The sequence below is a fragment of the Sander vitreus genome, chromosome 15, assembly GCF_031162955.1.
Source record: "Sander vitreus isolate 19-12246 chromosome 15, sanVit1, whole genome shotgun sequence".
NCBI classification, from domain to species: Eukaryota; Metazoa; Chordata; class Actinopteri; order Perciformes; family Percidae; genus Sander; species Sander vitreus.
In genome coordinates, this window is record NC_135869.1 from 17,080,816 (window position 1) to 17,099,733 (window position 18,918).

An 18,918-nucleotide genomic window follows, 5' to 3' on the forward strand; every position below is an offset into this window, starting at 1 on the left:
TGGACTGACTATTGGACATTCGCGAGGTGGCAAGAAACACGACTCCAAATCACTGCTAATGCTGCTCCATAACTGCTGGGTGTTTAAAAAAGCAACTGTTTGTTAACAATTATTGTGTTGTAGTGTGTTTATTATGAGGAGGGCTCAGAGATTTTGAATACATTGTGAGGTTGAATGGGCGCAACAGATTTCAGGCCCTCTATCCTTCACCTGAAAGGCAGCTCCCAACAGTCAAATCTTACCATTCATGTCAGTGGGAGCCAAATCTTATTATCCTTGAAGGTGGGCATACTGATCTTGGGCCTTTTTTCCCCCCTCAGTGTGTGGATGCCAATGTTTTTAGATGGCTATGTAGGAGTCCACATCACACAGCTGGTCATTAAATGAAAATCAGTTCCTCCCATCTCATCCTCACACACAATAAACTACCTCCACCGTTCTCAATCTGCAGTCAGCCCGTCTATTTCACGGTCCAGTTTGTGTGTCACTCCTGTCCTGTGCTGTCCCTGTATATACCACACATCTGCTATAATGAGGGACAGAGAGGGAGCCTTGGCTTCAGCGCCTCACATGGGAGAACACATTATTGCCCTTGCATTATATAGATTGTAGTGGTTTATCCCTCCCCATCACATTAGATTGGACATCAGCAGGGTGACTGAGACCTACAGAGTAAATGAGCAGTAATAGGCACCGTGTTGAACACTGAGAGAAAAATATGATGCTGATGTCACACTGCTATTGAGACAGATCATATATATTGTTCCCTACTTTCATAAGAAGTATTTATTCCCCCAGCTGTGTCCATCCGTTTGAAACACAGCTGTAAAGATGGAAGAACTGTGCTCTCACTCACATCACAAGTTCATCTTCCAGACTAACCCTAACCCTTCCATATATATATATATATATATATATATATATATATATATATATATATATATATATATATATACACACACACACACACACACACACACACACACACACACACACACACACACACACATACACATACTGTACACAGACAGAAAAGTTACATTAATTAATAGCAGGTTTGGGGCTCACAGTGCCACCTTCCTTCTTCTGCCAAAATCTTCACTCAGAGACATGTAGGCCTACTGTGGGGCTGCCAGCAGTCCAGGTTGTAGCTGTTTTCCCCCACCGAATGTCTTCCAGAAACTTCCACTAGACATGTCCATCCAGCCTCTCCTGTGCTTTGTAGTCATTACATGAAGCATGCGCTTCATCTTGAAGAAGAGGAATTAAATCAGTGCCTTGTCAGCATCTTATTCAGCTGTTTCTTAGAAGGTAAGCTCTTCCTTTTAACTCTCCAATTATCTATTTTTATTTAAATTTTGCCATAAACACATTGATAATTCCTCCCAAGAATACACAGCTCTGCTTGACGCTCTGTTTGATGCTCTGTGGGATTTTAGAATCCAATGTAGTGATTGGTCATTTAGTTGTATGCCAGGCATGCCGTGTGCCTCTCTGTCAGGCAGCTGTGCTTTGACTGCAAGTACAGCCTGCACCTAAGAATTAGTCAAGAAGAGTGATGGTGTGTTCGAGGTGAAAACTAACTCTTTAGTGTATGCTCATCTATCTTTCTTCTCTCATTCACAGAAGCATGGTGCTCTGTGAAAACAGTGCCAACCAAAACCAGTCATGATGTTTAAAGCTCATATGTCCTCAAGCTGTAATAAAGGGTTCAGCAAAACTTTCTAAAAACAAATATTCAGGCTAATAAACTGGACAAACCTTTCTTTATTCAGTGAAAAGGAGAATCCATATACCACCAGTGTTAACAGAGTTTTTGCTATCAGTGGCAAAACAGAAACCTTGCTGTTTTTGCTGTTGGAATTGTATTCATCGAAAGTGATAATTTCTCTTGATTGGTTGGCTTGTGTGGAAACAATCTATGTCCATGGTAAATCAAAATATATATTACTATGATGTAGGTATGAAGAAAAAAAACATCTGCAGCATGTAATAAAAGTGATGCCATGTAATGAAGAGCAAGGCCAGTATCTGTGTCAGTGAGGGAACCAGAATGGTTATTATTACAGGCTCCTCTCATTTGCCACTGGCCGTAGACCTGTTCTTTGCAGCTGTGGGCACACAAGCACAACACACAAACACACAAACACACGCACACACACATCTACATGTACATGCGCATGCATCAACAAGAAAAATTGATTACTACCTCTTCCTGATTGCAGCCCCTCTGTCTTCTAAATCTAAATTGCAACTCCAAAAGCAACACATGTAGCTGAAGCACACTAAATCAATCTCTCCCACTCTCAAGCTCCTTTACTGCCAAACAAAAAGTACAACCTTTGCAGAGAAGTGAAAAGCCCAAACATGTAGAAATATGCCATGCAGGACAACGCTGTCTGCCTTCTATGACCTTGCACTTCATGTCTAAGCATAATGGACAATATCTTGACTAGCCTGACTAGTCAAGATGTGCAAGGAGTTTAAAATTACAGCTTTCACCTAATGCTCTTTGTGTATTGTCCCAGAATAAAGTGCCATTTATTGTCCACATACTGTACAGTGTTTAATTTACCCCGACTGTGGCTTCATAAATTCCCTCCACATCCGAGAAACAATTGGACATTATTCCACCAGGAACCCTATCTGTCTAATTACCCACTGACTTTACACTCCATTGATTTGCATTCTTAGCTACTTAAATTATACAATATGTTGCATTTTAAACACTGACAAAACTACTTAAAATTCAGTGATCAAACTCATTGAAGTATATCAGCAGTTTTGAGAGTACATAAATACTATGGATTACTTTAGAATCACACCCCCAGCTTGTGGTACTGATTCAAGGGACCCCACCACTATCACCACTCCCTCCATTCATTAGACTACATTTATCTGGCATCAGCCCTCACACATCATCTTCACTTTCACACTGCATTCCTTATGCTTGGTCCCCAAGGTATTGTTCGTCACATGTATCACAAACCAGTCTTTATTGAGTCCTTATCCGCCACTCAGACAAGGCACTTAACATGAGAATGAATCTGAGGCCTTGTCCTTAGCAGGGGCCATTATGTGTAATGGTTGTCAGCAGTTTGGAATGCATTAACCATGTGCCACTGAAATGCTCTCATTTGTACCCTTGTCTAGTTTAGCATTCAAGTGTACGCATGAGCACTCTTGGATATTCAATAGCGGATGTTGGAAAAGTTGCCAACCTGAATGGATCTCTGTGATTTTACTTATTCTTAAAAAATGATGTTAGTATGAAATGACTGAGGATGAGAGGTGTCATTGACAGAAAGATAACACTATTATTTGTGATAGCCCTTTGCAGTTAGCCTTGGATGAAGTTGACTCAGTTCCTTCTTAGAAGAGGATTCATCAGCATCAACAAGGACAGTGCTTCTGCTAGGAATCTAACAGTACTTCCTACGCCTGTATAAAGTGGCAATTTTACTCTTTTTCCTATTAGCACACAACTCTGTGTGATATACCTCAACAAGCTGCACTGAGAAGGTGTTCTCAGAATCCACTTAAATGAACCACACACATAAGAGTCTTCGTAAGAATGTTGCAAGAATGATGGTTGTCCCATATGTGAGTATCAATGCGGTATGAAGTCAATTTAGGTAACACTTTACACAAACTCATGAGTAGTTAACTAACGAGCAAGGAGCTATGTGTAATGAATTAAGATAAATAAATCTAAATGTTGCTTCCCACTTGGTATGCACCACCAGACTATAAGACTACGTAGCAGATAATTATGAACTTAAGCATATTAAACTCCTAAAAAATTATAGCTTGGAGCTGATAATCTCTCTCTATGAAATGTTATGTGGCATTGATAAGCAGCAGATGACCATCCGTTCATGGAAATAAGCTTAAGGTTTGCAATGAGTGCGGCTCAGAGTAGCAGTAGCTTAAACTGTAGAACAGGAGCTCAACAGAAGATGTAATTATGATAGGAAGAATAGTAAAGCAAGCTGTCACATGTTACTTTGAATTGAAATATGTCTCCAATGCTTAGCTGAATATGAAGTATGTGGAGAAAAGGTGAATGTGAAAGGCATTTATTAGAGGGGAATAATTATACAAATGAGAGGGGCAAGAAGACTTCCCTATAGCCAATATAAAGTATAGCCCTGTATAAGAGACACCAGTTTGCAGGAATCCATTCATGTTATCCTCCTATATAAACCAACAGTATAACGTATTACAATGCACATATCAAACAACCAAGATAAATATAAACTTAGCAAGCACAATTTATCATTCACACTAAATACTTGAAGTAGACGGTGGCAGAAATCAACGATCAGCAGAATGCAGGGCATGGTCACAAGCATATCTGCAAGAGATAGATTAGTTGGATACAGGTGCTATCTGCAGGAGAGGAATAAAACAGCCAAATGGCTTCCCATCAATAGTGTGGGGACACTGCAGGCAGAAAATTCTGCCTTGTATGGGCAGCCCACTGTGGGCCATGTTACCGTTGTGAAATCTGGGGCACGTGTGGGCGCCATACTTTGAGGCACAAAGTGTGAGCTGAGTGTGAGCTGACCACACTAAACAGAGTGTTAGTGTTGTGTTGTGACACACTATGTGCTGAGACATAAAAAGAAATCTGCCAAAGATTCCTGTGCCTCTGGTACTCTGTTTTGACACATAGGAAAAAAAACAAATATTTTTGTGCCTTGGCCCAGGGAGCATGCTGGAGGCCAGTCAGGGGCTGTATACATACAGTTAGGGGTATTAGATGAGGGTTAGGGGACCTGGGGCTGGCCCAGGGAGCTTGCTGGAGGGTGTTCCAGGGCTAGAGAGACAGTATTAGGAGCACTGGCAGGGGTTAGAGGGCCTGAGGCCGGGCCGTTTACTTACCTCAACTTCAGAGGGTACCCACTCCTCTTCCTAATGGGCTTTGTTTGTTTCCACTCCGTGGATCCACTATCAATACAATGTTGTTGCAATTATTACCACCAGCAACCATTCGGAATGATTGGATTTGCTCCAAAGGCTGAAAAGATGACTTAGGCTGTATCATATGGTTGAGTTTGCACTGCTGTAAATCCGTAATTGGATAAATTGCATGCTAAGAAAGCCATTTTCCTGCAGGGGAATTAAAAAAGGACAAATGTGCCAATGTCAGTTTAGTTTTTTCTCCTCACAAAAATCATTGCTGCATGAATAGCCCCTATAGCACTGGGCAGCTGTATAAAGTAATAGTATAATAATGACATCAAAGTTGCGGTGAGTTTCTCATTTGAAATGCTTAACCACACACAAAGTTGAAAAACCATGCAGATTAGAATATACAGTCAACATGCGCACGTCAGTGGAGGGAGATCTCGGGGGACCATGCTGAATGCTTTGCACACTAGAGGTTTCATTTGGACCCCAAGCATTTGCACATTGTACAGTTAATAAAATGTGTACATGTACATGTGTACATTTTGCCATAGACTGGCATCAGCACACAGGCACATCACCTTTTGTCGTTAAAGAACCCCTTGGAGCACTTTGCAAAGCTGTAATACTAACGTTCTGAGGGTACAGATGGTTTAGAGGTGTTTAAATTCAGCCTCAGTAGAGCACCTTCACACTACTTGCTGAGCCTTGGTCTGTTTGGAGACAGCAGCCCATGTCAATTTTGCAAGCTTTTGGAAACAATAAAATATGTTTATGATGTCTAAAGAAACCTAAGGTGAGACATTAAAATAAATAAATGTATTTTCTTTTGCAATGAGGACACCACACATGGACTCTGTTTTATTTAATTTACATAAAGACAGAGATAGATTGTAATCTCGTTATTATCATTGCTTTTATTTGTTTATTTTAAGGTCACCTGCAATGCTTTGACTTTTTTTTCCTCTCCATCCAATCGTTGATAAAATACATTTATTTATATACTATTCATTGATTTACAGAAGCAATCTCTTACATGAAACATTACCTAAATACACAAATCCCCTTGATCATAACATGCCGCTATAGCAACGGAGGGACACTGGGTATTTCAAAGTGGCAATATCCCGAGGATTGCTGCATTGATATTACACTTTAATGCAATCTCAGGAGCCGCTGAGCAGCCCAGTTTGATTGGATAATACCGGCACATTGAGCTCTCAGGCATAAATCTTCATTCCTATGTATAAATCACTCAAAATAGAGCAAGGGGATTTGAGTCACAAATTCAAAAATGCAATAACCATGAAGGAGGAAAAGTTCAATACAACACATTTCCACATGCCACTGAGTAGTAACTGTTATGGCTTGGAAGGAGCCCAGTAGTATAGGAAGTAGACACAAGGCTCTTTAAAACACTTTTAAATGAACCAATCATCCCTATGATTGTTATGGAGACAGTCAATCAGGAGGTAAATCCAGTGCTTGTTGAGGACACTTGAGCACATGATGATTAAGAAGCAACAACTATATGACAAGGACTGTGAAGAGTGTTTTTTTCTTTCATGATAATAGCGTCTGCAAACTACTGCGCATAGCCAAGTTGTGTTTGGGTGTGTCAAGGCATCTCATACATTTCTCATTCTACACATTATGGAAAAAACAGGTTTATGGGAAAGTCCAATAGCACTTTTCTGTAATTCAAGTCAGGGGTGTGACTTTATTCTCAAGGTGGTTCCGGTCAGCTCCGGGTGAAATGTGACTTCCCACAGAAATCAAGATTGGCGTATCATCTGCTCCTAAAGGAATATTTGGCCCAGAATTTGAAATTCAGCAGGTTTTTTTATGTTCTATAAAACATTCCAATAGAGCTGTCGGAGCACAGCTGACCTTGAGACTTATCACCCACTATATGACTTTATTCTTTCACTGCCCACTTTGAGGCAGTCTAAGTTACTTGACTTCAAAGTCCTTCGTTGATATGTATTTCTTGTAACATCAATGCTCAAATTGCTAACCTTAGAGATTATTGCAAGAGACTAGTGGATCTGATCTATAAACCAGAGTTCAATAAGATTAGGTCTGACTTCATGGACAGTATTATGCACAAAGGAGCTCTGTGCAATTATGGGTTCTGATTTTGTTCTTCACAGATACACAACCAGAGGACACCATTGGCCAGTGTACAGTAGAAGCATGAGGTTCTCAGGATTACAGAAAAGTGCCGGGCTGCCACCTGATGTTCAGCTTCATCGTCTGTGTAGGGAAGTGTTACACAGACATTTTAACCATTTCACAATTGGGGGGTGGCTTTAATCCAAAGCACTTTAAGCTACTACAACTGCATAGATGTATACTAAATCCTCTAAAGGAATCAAATCCCAGCAGTATTGGTGAAATATTTTACACACTGATTTACAAAGGTACACTCACATGGCTGAGTTTAATTAGACTCAGAACATGAATTGGCCTGAATGCAAACACATATTAAGAAATAAGACTATAGTGGTCTTTGTGGCTCAACTACTTACATCCTTAGGGTACTGTACAAGTTCACATTGGCATCAATGTGATTTGTGGGTCTGACATGTTTTGTCTGCACCTAGATAACAAGAATAAATAAACAGCAGGCAAGAAGGCTTGATATACAGACAGAGATGCTTTTATTCATGTTATTCCCTTTTTATACATTGGTCCCTCGGTTTAAACACAGAGTGATTGGCACGGCAATCACCGGAGAGTTTCCTGGCACCAAATCCCACTGTTTGTTAATCCAGAGCACCGTCAAGAATTCATATTCACAATGTATTTCAAGTGTCACCTAGTCAGAGTATTCAGACTCAGAGCACACTCTCCTGGCTCTCTGGCTGTGGAGGTGCATCAAAGAATCCAAATAATTACAGCGGTAGCCATATGATATCAAGATGGTTTAGCTCTATGTAGATAAAACATCTCTTCCTCAGGGCAAAATGAAAAATACATATTTTAGTCTTCCCTTTCATCTGCCAGTGGACTTTTATTTTGTTGTATTTGATGATTACCCAGGGCTTGCTATCTACATTACTGAGTAATGGTGTTGTAGTGGTCTGTTGTAACTGTATGTTGAATCTGCTGTATTTGCCATGGGTCTCCATTGTAAATAAGATTATATATATATATATATATATATATATATATATATATATATATATATATATATATATATATATATATTTATATTTATTTATTTATTTATTTATATAGACAGTATATCTAGATGTTTCAAACCTATTATTTTAAATAATGAACAGAAAAATAAACAGACCCACAGCAAATGCAGTCAGAGCCAGATGTAATGTCATCACACCAAAGTGATATGTTTTCTCAGTTAGCCTACAGTCCTGGTCGCAACAGTTACTATTTATTCCCAATCAATAGAAATGAGAACAATATACACAAAATTAAACCATTTACAGAAAGTTGGCAGTGATAAAATAAGTCATTTACAATCTTTTTTATATACTTGATGTTTGATGTGTTTGTATTTGCATCCATTTTACATTTTCTGCCTGTTAGTAGCATACCTAATGATGGGTTTTATGACCCAACTCCTAGGCATTTACAGTATATACAGTATGTAGTAGGCCAACATCCTATAGCACCACTCTTTCATGCTGTACAGCTCTACTGCACTTAGAGAGTCTCCACAGCTATAGCCATCTGTATACCTTGCTGCGTGATTTCACATAGTGATACTTTATTTTAGATTAATGTACTGAGTTATACTGTGTTTCACCATGCCTTTGTACCAAAAAAAAAGTTTGTTTATTTAAGTGCCACATGTGCCTACATTTATTGTAAAAGTGAGCTAAAGGGGAATACCACCTAAATTATAAATTCCAATATGTTATTTTTATTTTTATTTGGCATAGGAAAGTTCATTCAATATTTGTGAACATGAGCTACTCTCTCTTGATTCCAGATAACAGAAAAGTATCAAACTTGACATGATGCCATTAATAAAGTCTGAAGCTGCTCCATAGACAATGAATGGGAGACTGATTTTGTGCACCCACATAATATTTGTTTTCTTTTTATACCCAAATGAGCTTTATTCTATTGTACTGTTCTCAGTTCTAAAACTGAAAATGTACTGATATACCCAGAACATTTTCTTTCCCAATTATTTGTTCACAACTTTATACTTAATGATGTCACAAATTTGAGTTTAGCACCCTAGTTTTTGGATTTGGGAGAGAGTTGATCAGGTTAACTAATATTTTTGGACTGTAATAGACCATAGGAATGTATCTAACATGTATTAATTTTGATAATGGACATAGTTCCCTTTTTAAATGTGTTTCTGCACAAGACACTAAAACAAACTCCTGCATGTTTATTACAGTCAATGTGTTGATTCTGATACAGGTATAAATTAAACTTTCACAGCTGAAAAAAGCATCACACTGTAAATAAAGCATGAAAGCCAACATACTGTACCACTGTCTGCAGCATCTCATTAACATGCTCATTGCTGTTCACCTCAGTGCGCCTCATTGTCCACAAGAGGTCAGACATTAACAGCAGAAGTCATAAATAGTGCACTAAATAGCCTACCCTTGCATCTTTAAGCCAAACACAGTAGCTGCAAGTCATGGCCAGGGTGCATAGCTTCTTTTTTATCTCAGTTTTATTGTGTAATCAACATTTTGAGTTTCCTCGTTAAAAAACAATCATATGTGAAGAAGTGGGCACCGGTCATTGACATCTATACCGTTATGTGTTATCAGCAAGTTCAGTGTTGGATCATTTAAAAATTTTTTTTGCAATTTTGTTGAGATATTCTCCCTATGCATTGTTTTCAGTGCATAGGGTATATTATCGTTTACTTTTCATAAAGTATATCGTGGCCTACTTGACTGAGAAGTGGTTGTCACGCCTTCTCTGTTTAAGGAGGCATATCGTCACTCAATCCCGTGCTTCGGATACAAACGCTTGGCCTGCACTGAAGCTGTATTTTTTAGTAGTTGCGCACCTCAACAGTTCACACAGAACTATGGGAACCGGAGTGGAAAGTAGTGCTTTTCTGCCTTGTTCTGAAGGTTTAATGGCAAAAGAAGAACTTCATCTTGTTCTGTGGTGGCTGTAACCGCGTTTATTTTATGTTTTACTTTTTCTTTTCATGAAACCTGGGGATATTTGAGCGTGGTCATAAAAGGAAGCGTGCAGTCAGTGGTTCGGTGGATTGACTTCTCAAGTAGGAATGGCCACTGCAAGGCTTGATTACGTTGCTCCGTGGTGGACATACTGGCTGCACAATTTCCCTCACTTCAATTTCTTTTTCCAGTCGGTCGACAACACTTTCAAACCCGAGGAAGAGAGCTATCAGCAGGTTGGTAACTGTACTTGCGCGTAAAAGCGCACGTAGTTTCAGAAGAATCTCACCAGAAAAATCAGAGCTCCTGTGGTCCACTGACAATGTTAAACAACATATTTAAATGTACATTTACGCAAAAAGTAGTTTCAGACAAACCGCTGTTATGTATCTGTTGTGCATCAGTGTAGCTCCCTTTGTTGGTCCCAATGTCAGGAATAAGAGCCAATCCTGTACTGCAGTTCTCACATGACACATGACCTGTATTAACTGGGCTATGACATATTTCTGGTAGTAAACATCATGTACTGTATGTCTTTATCCAAGTGTGTACCTACTGCTGAAAATACAGTACACAACAAATCCTTTGTTTTTACACAAGCTGAATACAGCTTCATACCCCAACTATATTTCATGCACTTTTTCGTGCTGTCTTTAGTATTTATAGCTTTATAGATACAAAAAAGTAAAATTAATCATGAATGCTCATTCTAACACTACAAACAAACAACACATTCCCTGTAAGAGATCGTTGTGTTTTGCTCTTTTCCCAATCCCTTTAAAATGATTTTGTTTTTAAGGGGAAATTAAATTGTATGAGACATTTTCCCAGTGTAAAAAGATTATTTATTTATTTTTTCAAATGAAGTATTTCAATTTCCCCAGAGTGCATTTATGGCCATTTGAGGCCATGCAAATGTCTCTAACTGCCATGTTTATTGATGGGGACTGACTGTGGGCAGCAGGGCCAGAGTCATTATAAATAAAATAGGCTGTGTGATGGAAAAAAAGAAAATATGGGATGTTCATGCTCAGTTGTTGCCACAGTTTTCCATCTGCAATACATCCCTTCATTATTATCGTTATGTGCCTTTATGTTATGGACTTTGCTTTCTTCCCTTTTGTCTGTTGACTTGGTTTGTTGTTTTTCCACAAAGAACTTGGATTTCTTTTCACACAGTGTATTGCAATACAAATAAGGCACATTATATCACATCAGCATAGTTTGACACGTGTCAATTTAATTACAAATCACTAATGAAGTTCTTGTGAGGCAAACTATTAACAATGCATTATTTAATTTATTTCAACAAAATAAAAGCTTTGTGTTAATTTGTTGCGTAATAGATCATTATGTTTCCAAATCTAATTTAGAAAAATTGTGGACATATTGGTTTACTGTACGAGGATAACATTGCATACTGATCTAATTTTCACCTTGGAAAGACTTACTACACCCATTATCATCTGGGCTATATTTAAAAAATACAACAACAATCCTCCCCAAGGAATGAGTTTATACGTGTTAGTATGTGTCTTTGTGTAAGTGCACATCCATGTGGCACTGCCACGGGTCATTTATGAATATTAAAGCCATTATGCAAGTGTGAAAGTAAACTTGCATGAAACATTGTTTTATCATTTATTCAAGTTTTGAGCTGATACTGCGCTCACTTGACTCCTCTGTAAACTGAAGACTACTGTTGTATGAAATGACATGGTGTATGGTAAAGACTTGAAAAGGTCGGAGAGATGCCATGTAGCCATCTACATGTAGCCTTTATTATTTGTTATTGATAATTCTGATGATATGACTTTCAGCCTATACTCTCTTAAGACAACCATGGTCTTGTTCTGAGGATACTATATTTGAAGCATTTTCTGTCTCCATGGTCAGAAATACATTATGTAGTTTGCCTTACTTCTAGGTTTTGTCATTTTATGGGTTTTCTCTTATTATTGTACAATAATAATAACTTTAACTATCAATCCATTAGTGTTGCTGTGCATTATTTTATGTTTGTTTGAGTGCTTTCAGAAGTTTGTGTTCCTTTCTCTCCATGTATCAAGGTCCATGTGGGTCATTGAATCCCAGCTGTGTCACACTAGCTCAGCTGAGCACCAGTCAGTGAGGAGTGAAGAGTGCCATGGTGGCATCACACAGACTGTTGGTAGTCTATAGGGCTCACACAGCGCCTCAAGCCTGAAAATAACTCCTGTTGTTCACTTGACATGCTCAACCTTTGTCTTTTGAGGAAAGTAGAAAGTGCAGAGCAGTTACAGACACATTTCCTAAGGCTTGTTGTTTACTGTTTAATTACATTAGACAGGCATACATACGTAAACCTACTTTATACAAAAATCCTTTTGGGAAGCTAAAAGATCAATCACCTTCCGCTCAATGACTGCATATACTGTAGTTGTTTTCTGTCTCTCTGTTTCTCAACGCTCTCATGCATCCTTTGCCTTGTTATGGCTTTGCAGCCGGTGGAAATTGAAGTGCCTGCATGTCTAATTACAAAACAATGGATTGGAAAATTAGATGAGAGAGTGGAACTAGCAGTATTGTGCGTATGAAGTGCATATTAAGGGCCTGAACTAAGTTATAGTGACAGGAAATCTAACTAGGTTTGAAACCACAGTAGACATCACACACACTGTGAATCTTGGCTCATCAACAGTGTCCTCAAAAACCAGTGATTAGCAACCTCAGGTTGAATGTCTTATATCATTTTTCTTTTTAAGATTGTTTTTTGGGCATTTTAGGCCTTTATGTGACAGGACAGATGAAGACATGAAAGGGGAGAGAGAGGGGGAATGACATGTAGCAAAGGTCAGAGTCAAACCCTGCACTGCTGCGTCGAGGACTATACCTCTATATGTGTGCGCCTCCTCTACCAACTGAGCTATCTGGGCGCACGTATTATATCATTTCTAATTTAAATACACTGATGTCTAACCTACCTGATTAGTGAAACTAAGGGCAAAATAGGGCTCAGCACAACATAACTTGAAAAAGAGTTTTAACAATGGACTATGCATAGAATATGCAAAAAGAATATCATTTAAATTCAGTCCCAGTGTCAATGTCATCCAAATGGAATAATTAGTCACAGACATTGTAGTCAATGACTAGCCCTGCTTACTCAGACAGACCCAGACTCTCTGAACTAAAACTAGCACTAAAACTTGAGTGCAAATTATGTGCAAGTAAAGTCAAGGTCATGCTTTTCTCTTGTCTTTAAACTAACCTAAAGCTTAATGTGTTGAGTCTGAACCCACAGTTCCTAGAGATGATCAACGCTACTAAGCTTCTAAACTAAATGGCCATATGACATGTCTGTAAGAAAACAAACCGGATTATATACTGATTGGTGTAAAGCAAGAACTATTCTGATAATCTGATGCAAATAAGCAATGCTATTTTTCTCTGCCTTGGAGAATACTGCCAACCTTGTATTTCTTTACTCACTTTGTAGTGAGTGTCATATGGCCACTCACTATGTAGTGAGTAAAGTAACAGCTTTGCAGAGAATACAATAAATCCAATGGAATGTATCATAAGATAGTCTAAGTACAGTGTTGTGTGTCCAAACAGCATTTTCTACATTCTCTACATCAGTGTGTCTCTCCATCCTTCAGGCTTTACATATTTTGTACACTCAGAAATCACAAGACTTAATGAAAGCCATTGTGTCACATGATTCTCCCCTACCCCTTGGATCATTTCTGTTTTCCACTTACAGTCCAAGTTCTGCTATGGCAGAATAATCTGCATTCTCTGTGGGCTTTCTTCGCCCCATGACCTCAAACGTCTATGTAGTAGAAGTAGCTGCATGCTAGCCTCAACAATATCTTTACACGAGTGTTGTTTGATACTGGTGGTTTGTCACACAGCATGACTTCTTAAGACCACACATAACAGCTGTCTGCCTCTTGAAAGATATTTGTAGATATAATCTGCTGAAAGGTTCTTAGTCATTACCTTTACTGATGGAATGCTTTGCCTCTTTTCTCTCTTCACTGTCCTTCCCCAGTCTCTGATATTTCTAGCATGTGTTGGTGCAGTGGGTCTGGGTCTGAGCCTGCTGGTTCTGGCAGTATGCCTGGTCTGCTTGTGTTGCTGCCGCAGGGACTTAGGTGAAGACACCAAAAGACCTGATACCTGCTGCCTCACTTGGTCTGCTGTAATCACAGGCCTCATTATATGGTAAGTCTTAATGGTCAAATAATGCTATTGTGTTTCTTGTTGTGATACTCAACTCATAGATACTAATGTTGGATTGGTATGCGAGGCTAAGTTGAACAAAGCTTTGTACTGTCAAAAGTAATGGTGCTCAAATTTAAATATGAGTCAAATGACTTGGCTTTATCTGCTGTTTATTGCATACAAAGTTTTAAGTATGGTAGGTTATAACAAAGTGTGGTGTGTTAATGTGTGGCTTAACTACCTGCTTTTAACAGAGTTAACTTTCTTTCTGAAGAACACAAATAAGGCAAGTTAAGTTGCTGTATTTTTGACAAACCACATCATCAACAGGGCCCCCGATCAGCTGACGGCTAGATCATTAGTTCCCTCAGCTGACTCTTTAGCTTACTACGCCACCAAAACTTTGACTGCCGTTTGCTCAGCTTGGTCCATTGAAATGCTCTACCAACTTATAATGCTGCAGCCTTAGATTTGGCCTTTTAATATTGTGCTTTTATATTATATTGTCTTGTGCTTTCTCCATTGTTAATTTGACATACTCTACCAACATCACATTGTATCATATTGCCACAGGTTGTAATAATAATACATTTTATTTATATAGCGCTTTACATGGTACTCAAAGACAAGGGGGGGATTGTGGTGGTGGTGGAGCAGGTCTGTAAGGCAGGAAGGAGCCTGGTTATGGAGGGCTTTTGCGTTGGGGAACAGGGAGCTAGTGGAGGTTCTGAAGGATGGGAGTGATGGGGGAACGGGTGTGGGTGAGGAGGCGGGCAGCTGAGTTTTGGATGTATTGAAGGCTTTCGCAGATGAACCATAGAGGATGCTGTTGCAGTCGTCAATTCCGGAAGTGACAAAGGCGTGAATCAAAGGTTTCGGCAGCAACTGAATTCTGTATTCTGTTAGCATCTTGATTGCACTGCCAATTTATGCAAGCATGGACAAACAGGGAGCTTTTCATAAAACATCTAGAGCCAGATATAGTTGTACTTTTGTTTATGATTTAATATACTTGGAGAAAAATGATCCTGTCTGAAATGAACAAATGAGTCTTTAAAAAGGCTTGATTGAATTTGCGTACATATCCGCTCAAACTTGTGACATGTATCGTAGTGTTGAGCTTTAACTTTGTTAGCTTTCTCTGTCCATACCAAATCACTGCTGCAGCACACAAGGCATGTTATGTTGTTAAGTGATGGCATGATGCTGTTTAGCATAGATGCTCTATTATCTAGTCTCTGCTCAGAGCTTTCATCTTTCTCTGTAGAAGCTTGATATAAGGGACATTATTATAGCGCTCATTACTTATCAGCTCAACAAATTATAAAAACAATCTACTACTACTACTATTGTAGCAAAATTTGCTGCCACCGTGGGTTACCCTCAGCACAGACCACAGCAGACAGACCATTTCCAGGCCAACAGTATTTATTTTCTCTGACTGCTCACACTTAACACAACTTTACAACTACAAACCGTGCGCCGCCGATGGCCCGGCTACTGGCAGGTGCACGGCCCGTTGTGCTCAATGTTTTCACAAAGCTAACAAATCGCATTCCAACAGTCCAGTCCTTTTTCTGTGGTGTGTGGCAGCCAACTGAAGGTCCAGCACGCTTCTGCATATAAAGGGAGAGCTTTAATTAGCACAGCAACGAACAGCTGAGACAATCAACTCATCTGGCACTGCTCTCCTGCTCCATCCACACACCTCTCTCCACTGCAGCTGATTGCAGACCACGCCCACCTCCACAACTATACATAGCATCCAATTAGATAATCAAGCCATACATTTGTAGACAGTCTTGACATTACAGGTTAGGTTTTGTTTTAAGTTGTGCCTGCTCCCCTCTCAATATAAGTTTACTTGACTCCAAAAAAGCTCCTAGTCATTTGAAGCAGTTGGTCCTTGCATGCTGATTGTTTTTAACAGTTCTCTAGCCACAGGTACAGGTAGTTCTGCCACTCCTTAATAAGCTTGATCCAGCAATTCCAAATAATTTTAGGCCAATTTCTAAACATTCTTTCTTATCTAAGGTTTTAGGAAAGGTTGTTTTTAATCAGGTTCTGTCCTTTTTGAAACAAAACCCTATTTTTGAAAAATTCCAGTCAGGATTCCGGGAACGTCATAGCACAGAACGCTCAGTGACAGAGTGACAAATTGCCTCCTCTGTGCTGCAGATGCTAGAAATGAATTCTTCCAGATCTCAGTGCTGCTTCTGACACTGTCGACCACACGATTCTTCTGGATTGCTTGACACGCTGGGTCTGCATTTCTGGGTCTGCCCCTTGATTGTTTCCGCTCTCCCATTTTAAACAGACTGTTCACTGTTTTTACTGGAGGCGCATCCTCTACACCTGCAAATATTTCATGTGGGGTTTTGCAGGGTTGGGTTTTAGGTCTACTTCTTTTCTGTCTTTACATGCTCACATTGGAAAGAATCATCTAAACTCATACCCTCTTTTTCCCCCTCTTCCTTCCCAAAATCAGGCCAATGTAACCTAATTACAAAACAGTCTCCAAGTATAAGACCTGTCCTTGTTTAGGATCACAGTGGCCTGAGGGTAAGTTATTAACAAGGTCAAAAAAACAAGACACATCACACCTATGCTTACACTGGCATGTTGGCTGTGCCCCATGCATGGAAACAAAAAAAGGCCTGGGGACAGGGCTTTTTCTTAGTGACTCCTTGGCTCTGAAGAATCCCGCCAGAGGCAATTAGATGAGTCGGTTTATGGTTTTAAGATGCACCTTAACAAACACTTTTTGTTCTCAGTTTTAACTGTGTTTAACCTTATTTTCTGTTTTTATATTTCGTTGGGTTTAAATTAGATTTTTTCAATTTCCATTTTAATTGTGTTTTATTTCCACAACATCTATGCACATATATGCCTTTATGCTTGTATACATATATGTATGTCTTTGTGAAGCACTTTGTGTATGTAAATGAAATAAACTTGAAACTTGCTGATAACAGCATTTTGTCTTTGGGTTGAGATTATGAAGTTGTTCCTTTTGACATGTTTTTAATGTTTTATACCTATTGACTGGCATTGTTATTGATGGAAGTTTTAAGCTGTAGCTAGCAGCTTGATTGAAAATGTGCTTCTTACACATTTTTGATGGCTTTTACGCTTGACTGGAACAAAGACGGCTTGTACAGAAACACAAAGAGATGCATATAAAACAGAAATTATCTTGCACACAACTGTACATACTTTAGTTTTTTGTTAGGCTGAACCATGGGATTTCTATTAGCTAAAATTGTGTAGAACTGTCATTTAAGAAAGATCTAATTGTTTATCGTGATTACCCCATTCATATTCCAGCTTTCAATTCTGCATTAAACTCCAGAAGAAGTACATCTCAGCCGCATTGCAGAACTCAAATAGAAAAAGGATTTAAGAGCTGCTGCACCTCTCTAGATCATTATTTCTGACCCCAGGAGAATGAATGGGGGTCAATTAAGGTTAAAGATAGCAAACAAATGTAATAGTCTAAAAATCCTTTCTGCCTGTGTCGGTTTCTATTAAACCTGATACAATTTATTATAGCAGCAATACACTAGTCTCCACAGAATCAAGGCATTTACCTGTTATTACTTGTTCATCCAGTGGGGCCATTTATTGTGCTCACATGTTTTGAATACTAAGACACAATCGTCCAGTCATCACACATTCTGTGAAGTGATCCATCCTCGGAGGAACAAAGGCACTAAATATCCTGGAATGCATACATGCTCTAGTCCTATTGTTTATTGTGTTGCTAACACATCCAGCTGCAGACAGCCTTTTTTTCAGCCACAAAAAAGCTAATGCTTCTCTGGAGGCTAAACCCATGATGTACCGTGTCATTACATTACTGTTGTTAGTGGGTCATTGTTGCTGACATGTCACTAGGTTGGCTACAGGGTTGATCATTGTCCAGGTCAACGCAGATCAAATGAAACAAAAAGGGCTTAAAAAGAGTAAAGCAAGTTTTCTTTTACCAGCTGAATAAAGTATTTTAACCACAGCTACTCATTTAGTTGTAAAGATTACTGTAATTGAATATTTTTTTGCTCAGACTTTTTTGAAGAATGAGAGAGAGAGAAATGAGAGAGTGCCCCTAGGCATAACCAGATGAATCTAGTTTAATAGATGAGACACATGCAATGGTTAAATGCAATGGTTTTCATTATGCTTATAAGGTTACTGTGACAGGATGCTAATAGGCACAAAAGAAAATGCACACCTTTTGCACATAGGCACTCAGTGACATATCACACACCCTGGCAGGATGTATTAAATTCAAAAAATAAAACCACATCTTCTCTTTGCACTTAACTAACTTAACTAATCTTTGTCTGGCTGTGGAGGATGATGGTGTTAACCTGGCCATGTGTATACTTGGCTATTGTATGATTTTTGTAGTTTTGCAACACAGATGGTGTTAAAAGTCCTCAACATATGAGTCACTGTGAGTGTAAACTAGAACTTAGTTTCCTTTTGGTGTTTGTTTGTGTGTACATATTGTATCCCTGAAACAGCAATCCCACTATGACTTCCTGCTATCTGAAACTTGATTGATGAGCTCTATGAGCTATGGAAAATGCCCCTAAATGCAGTTGAACGTGTTAGTAACCTACAACCTTTGCGTGGAGTTGCCTTAATGCAATCAAGT

The 18,918-nt window shown here is 39.0% G+C and overlaps 1 protein-coding gene across 1 annotated transcript in view; it reads left to right on the forward strand.

The window, feature by feature from the left end:
* Positions 1-9,888: 9,888 nt before the first annotated feature.
* ttyh2l (tweety homolog 2, like) overlaps positions 9,889-18,918 on the forward strand; it is a 29,658-nt gene continuing 20,628 nt past the window's right edge. Inside the window, exons 1-2 of the mRNA XM_078269483.1 lie at positions 9,889-10,285; positions 14,086-14,258. Coding sequence (XP_078125609.1) covers positions 10,157-10,285; positions 14,086-14,258 — 302 coding nt within the window. The 5' untranslated portion in view covers positions 9,889-10,156. The remainder of the gene's footprint in view (positions 10,286-14,085; positions 14,259-18,918) is intronic.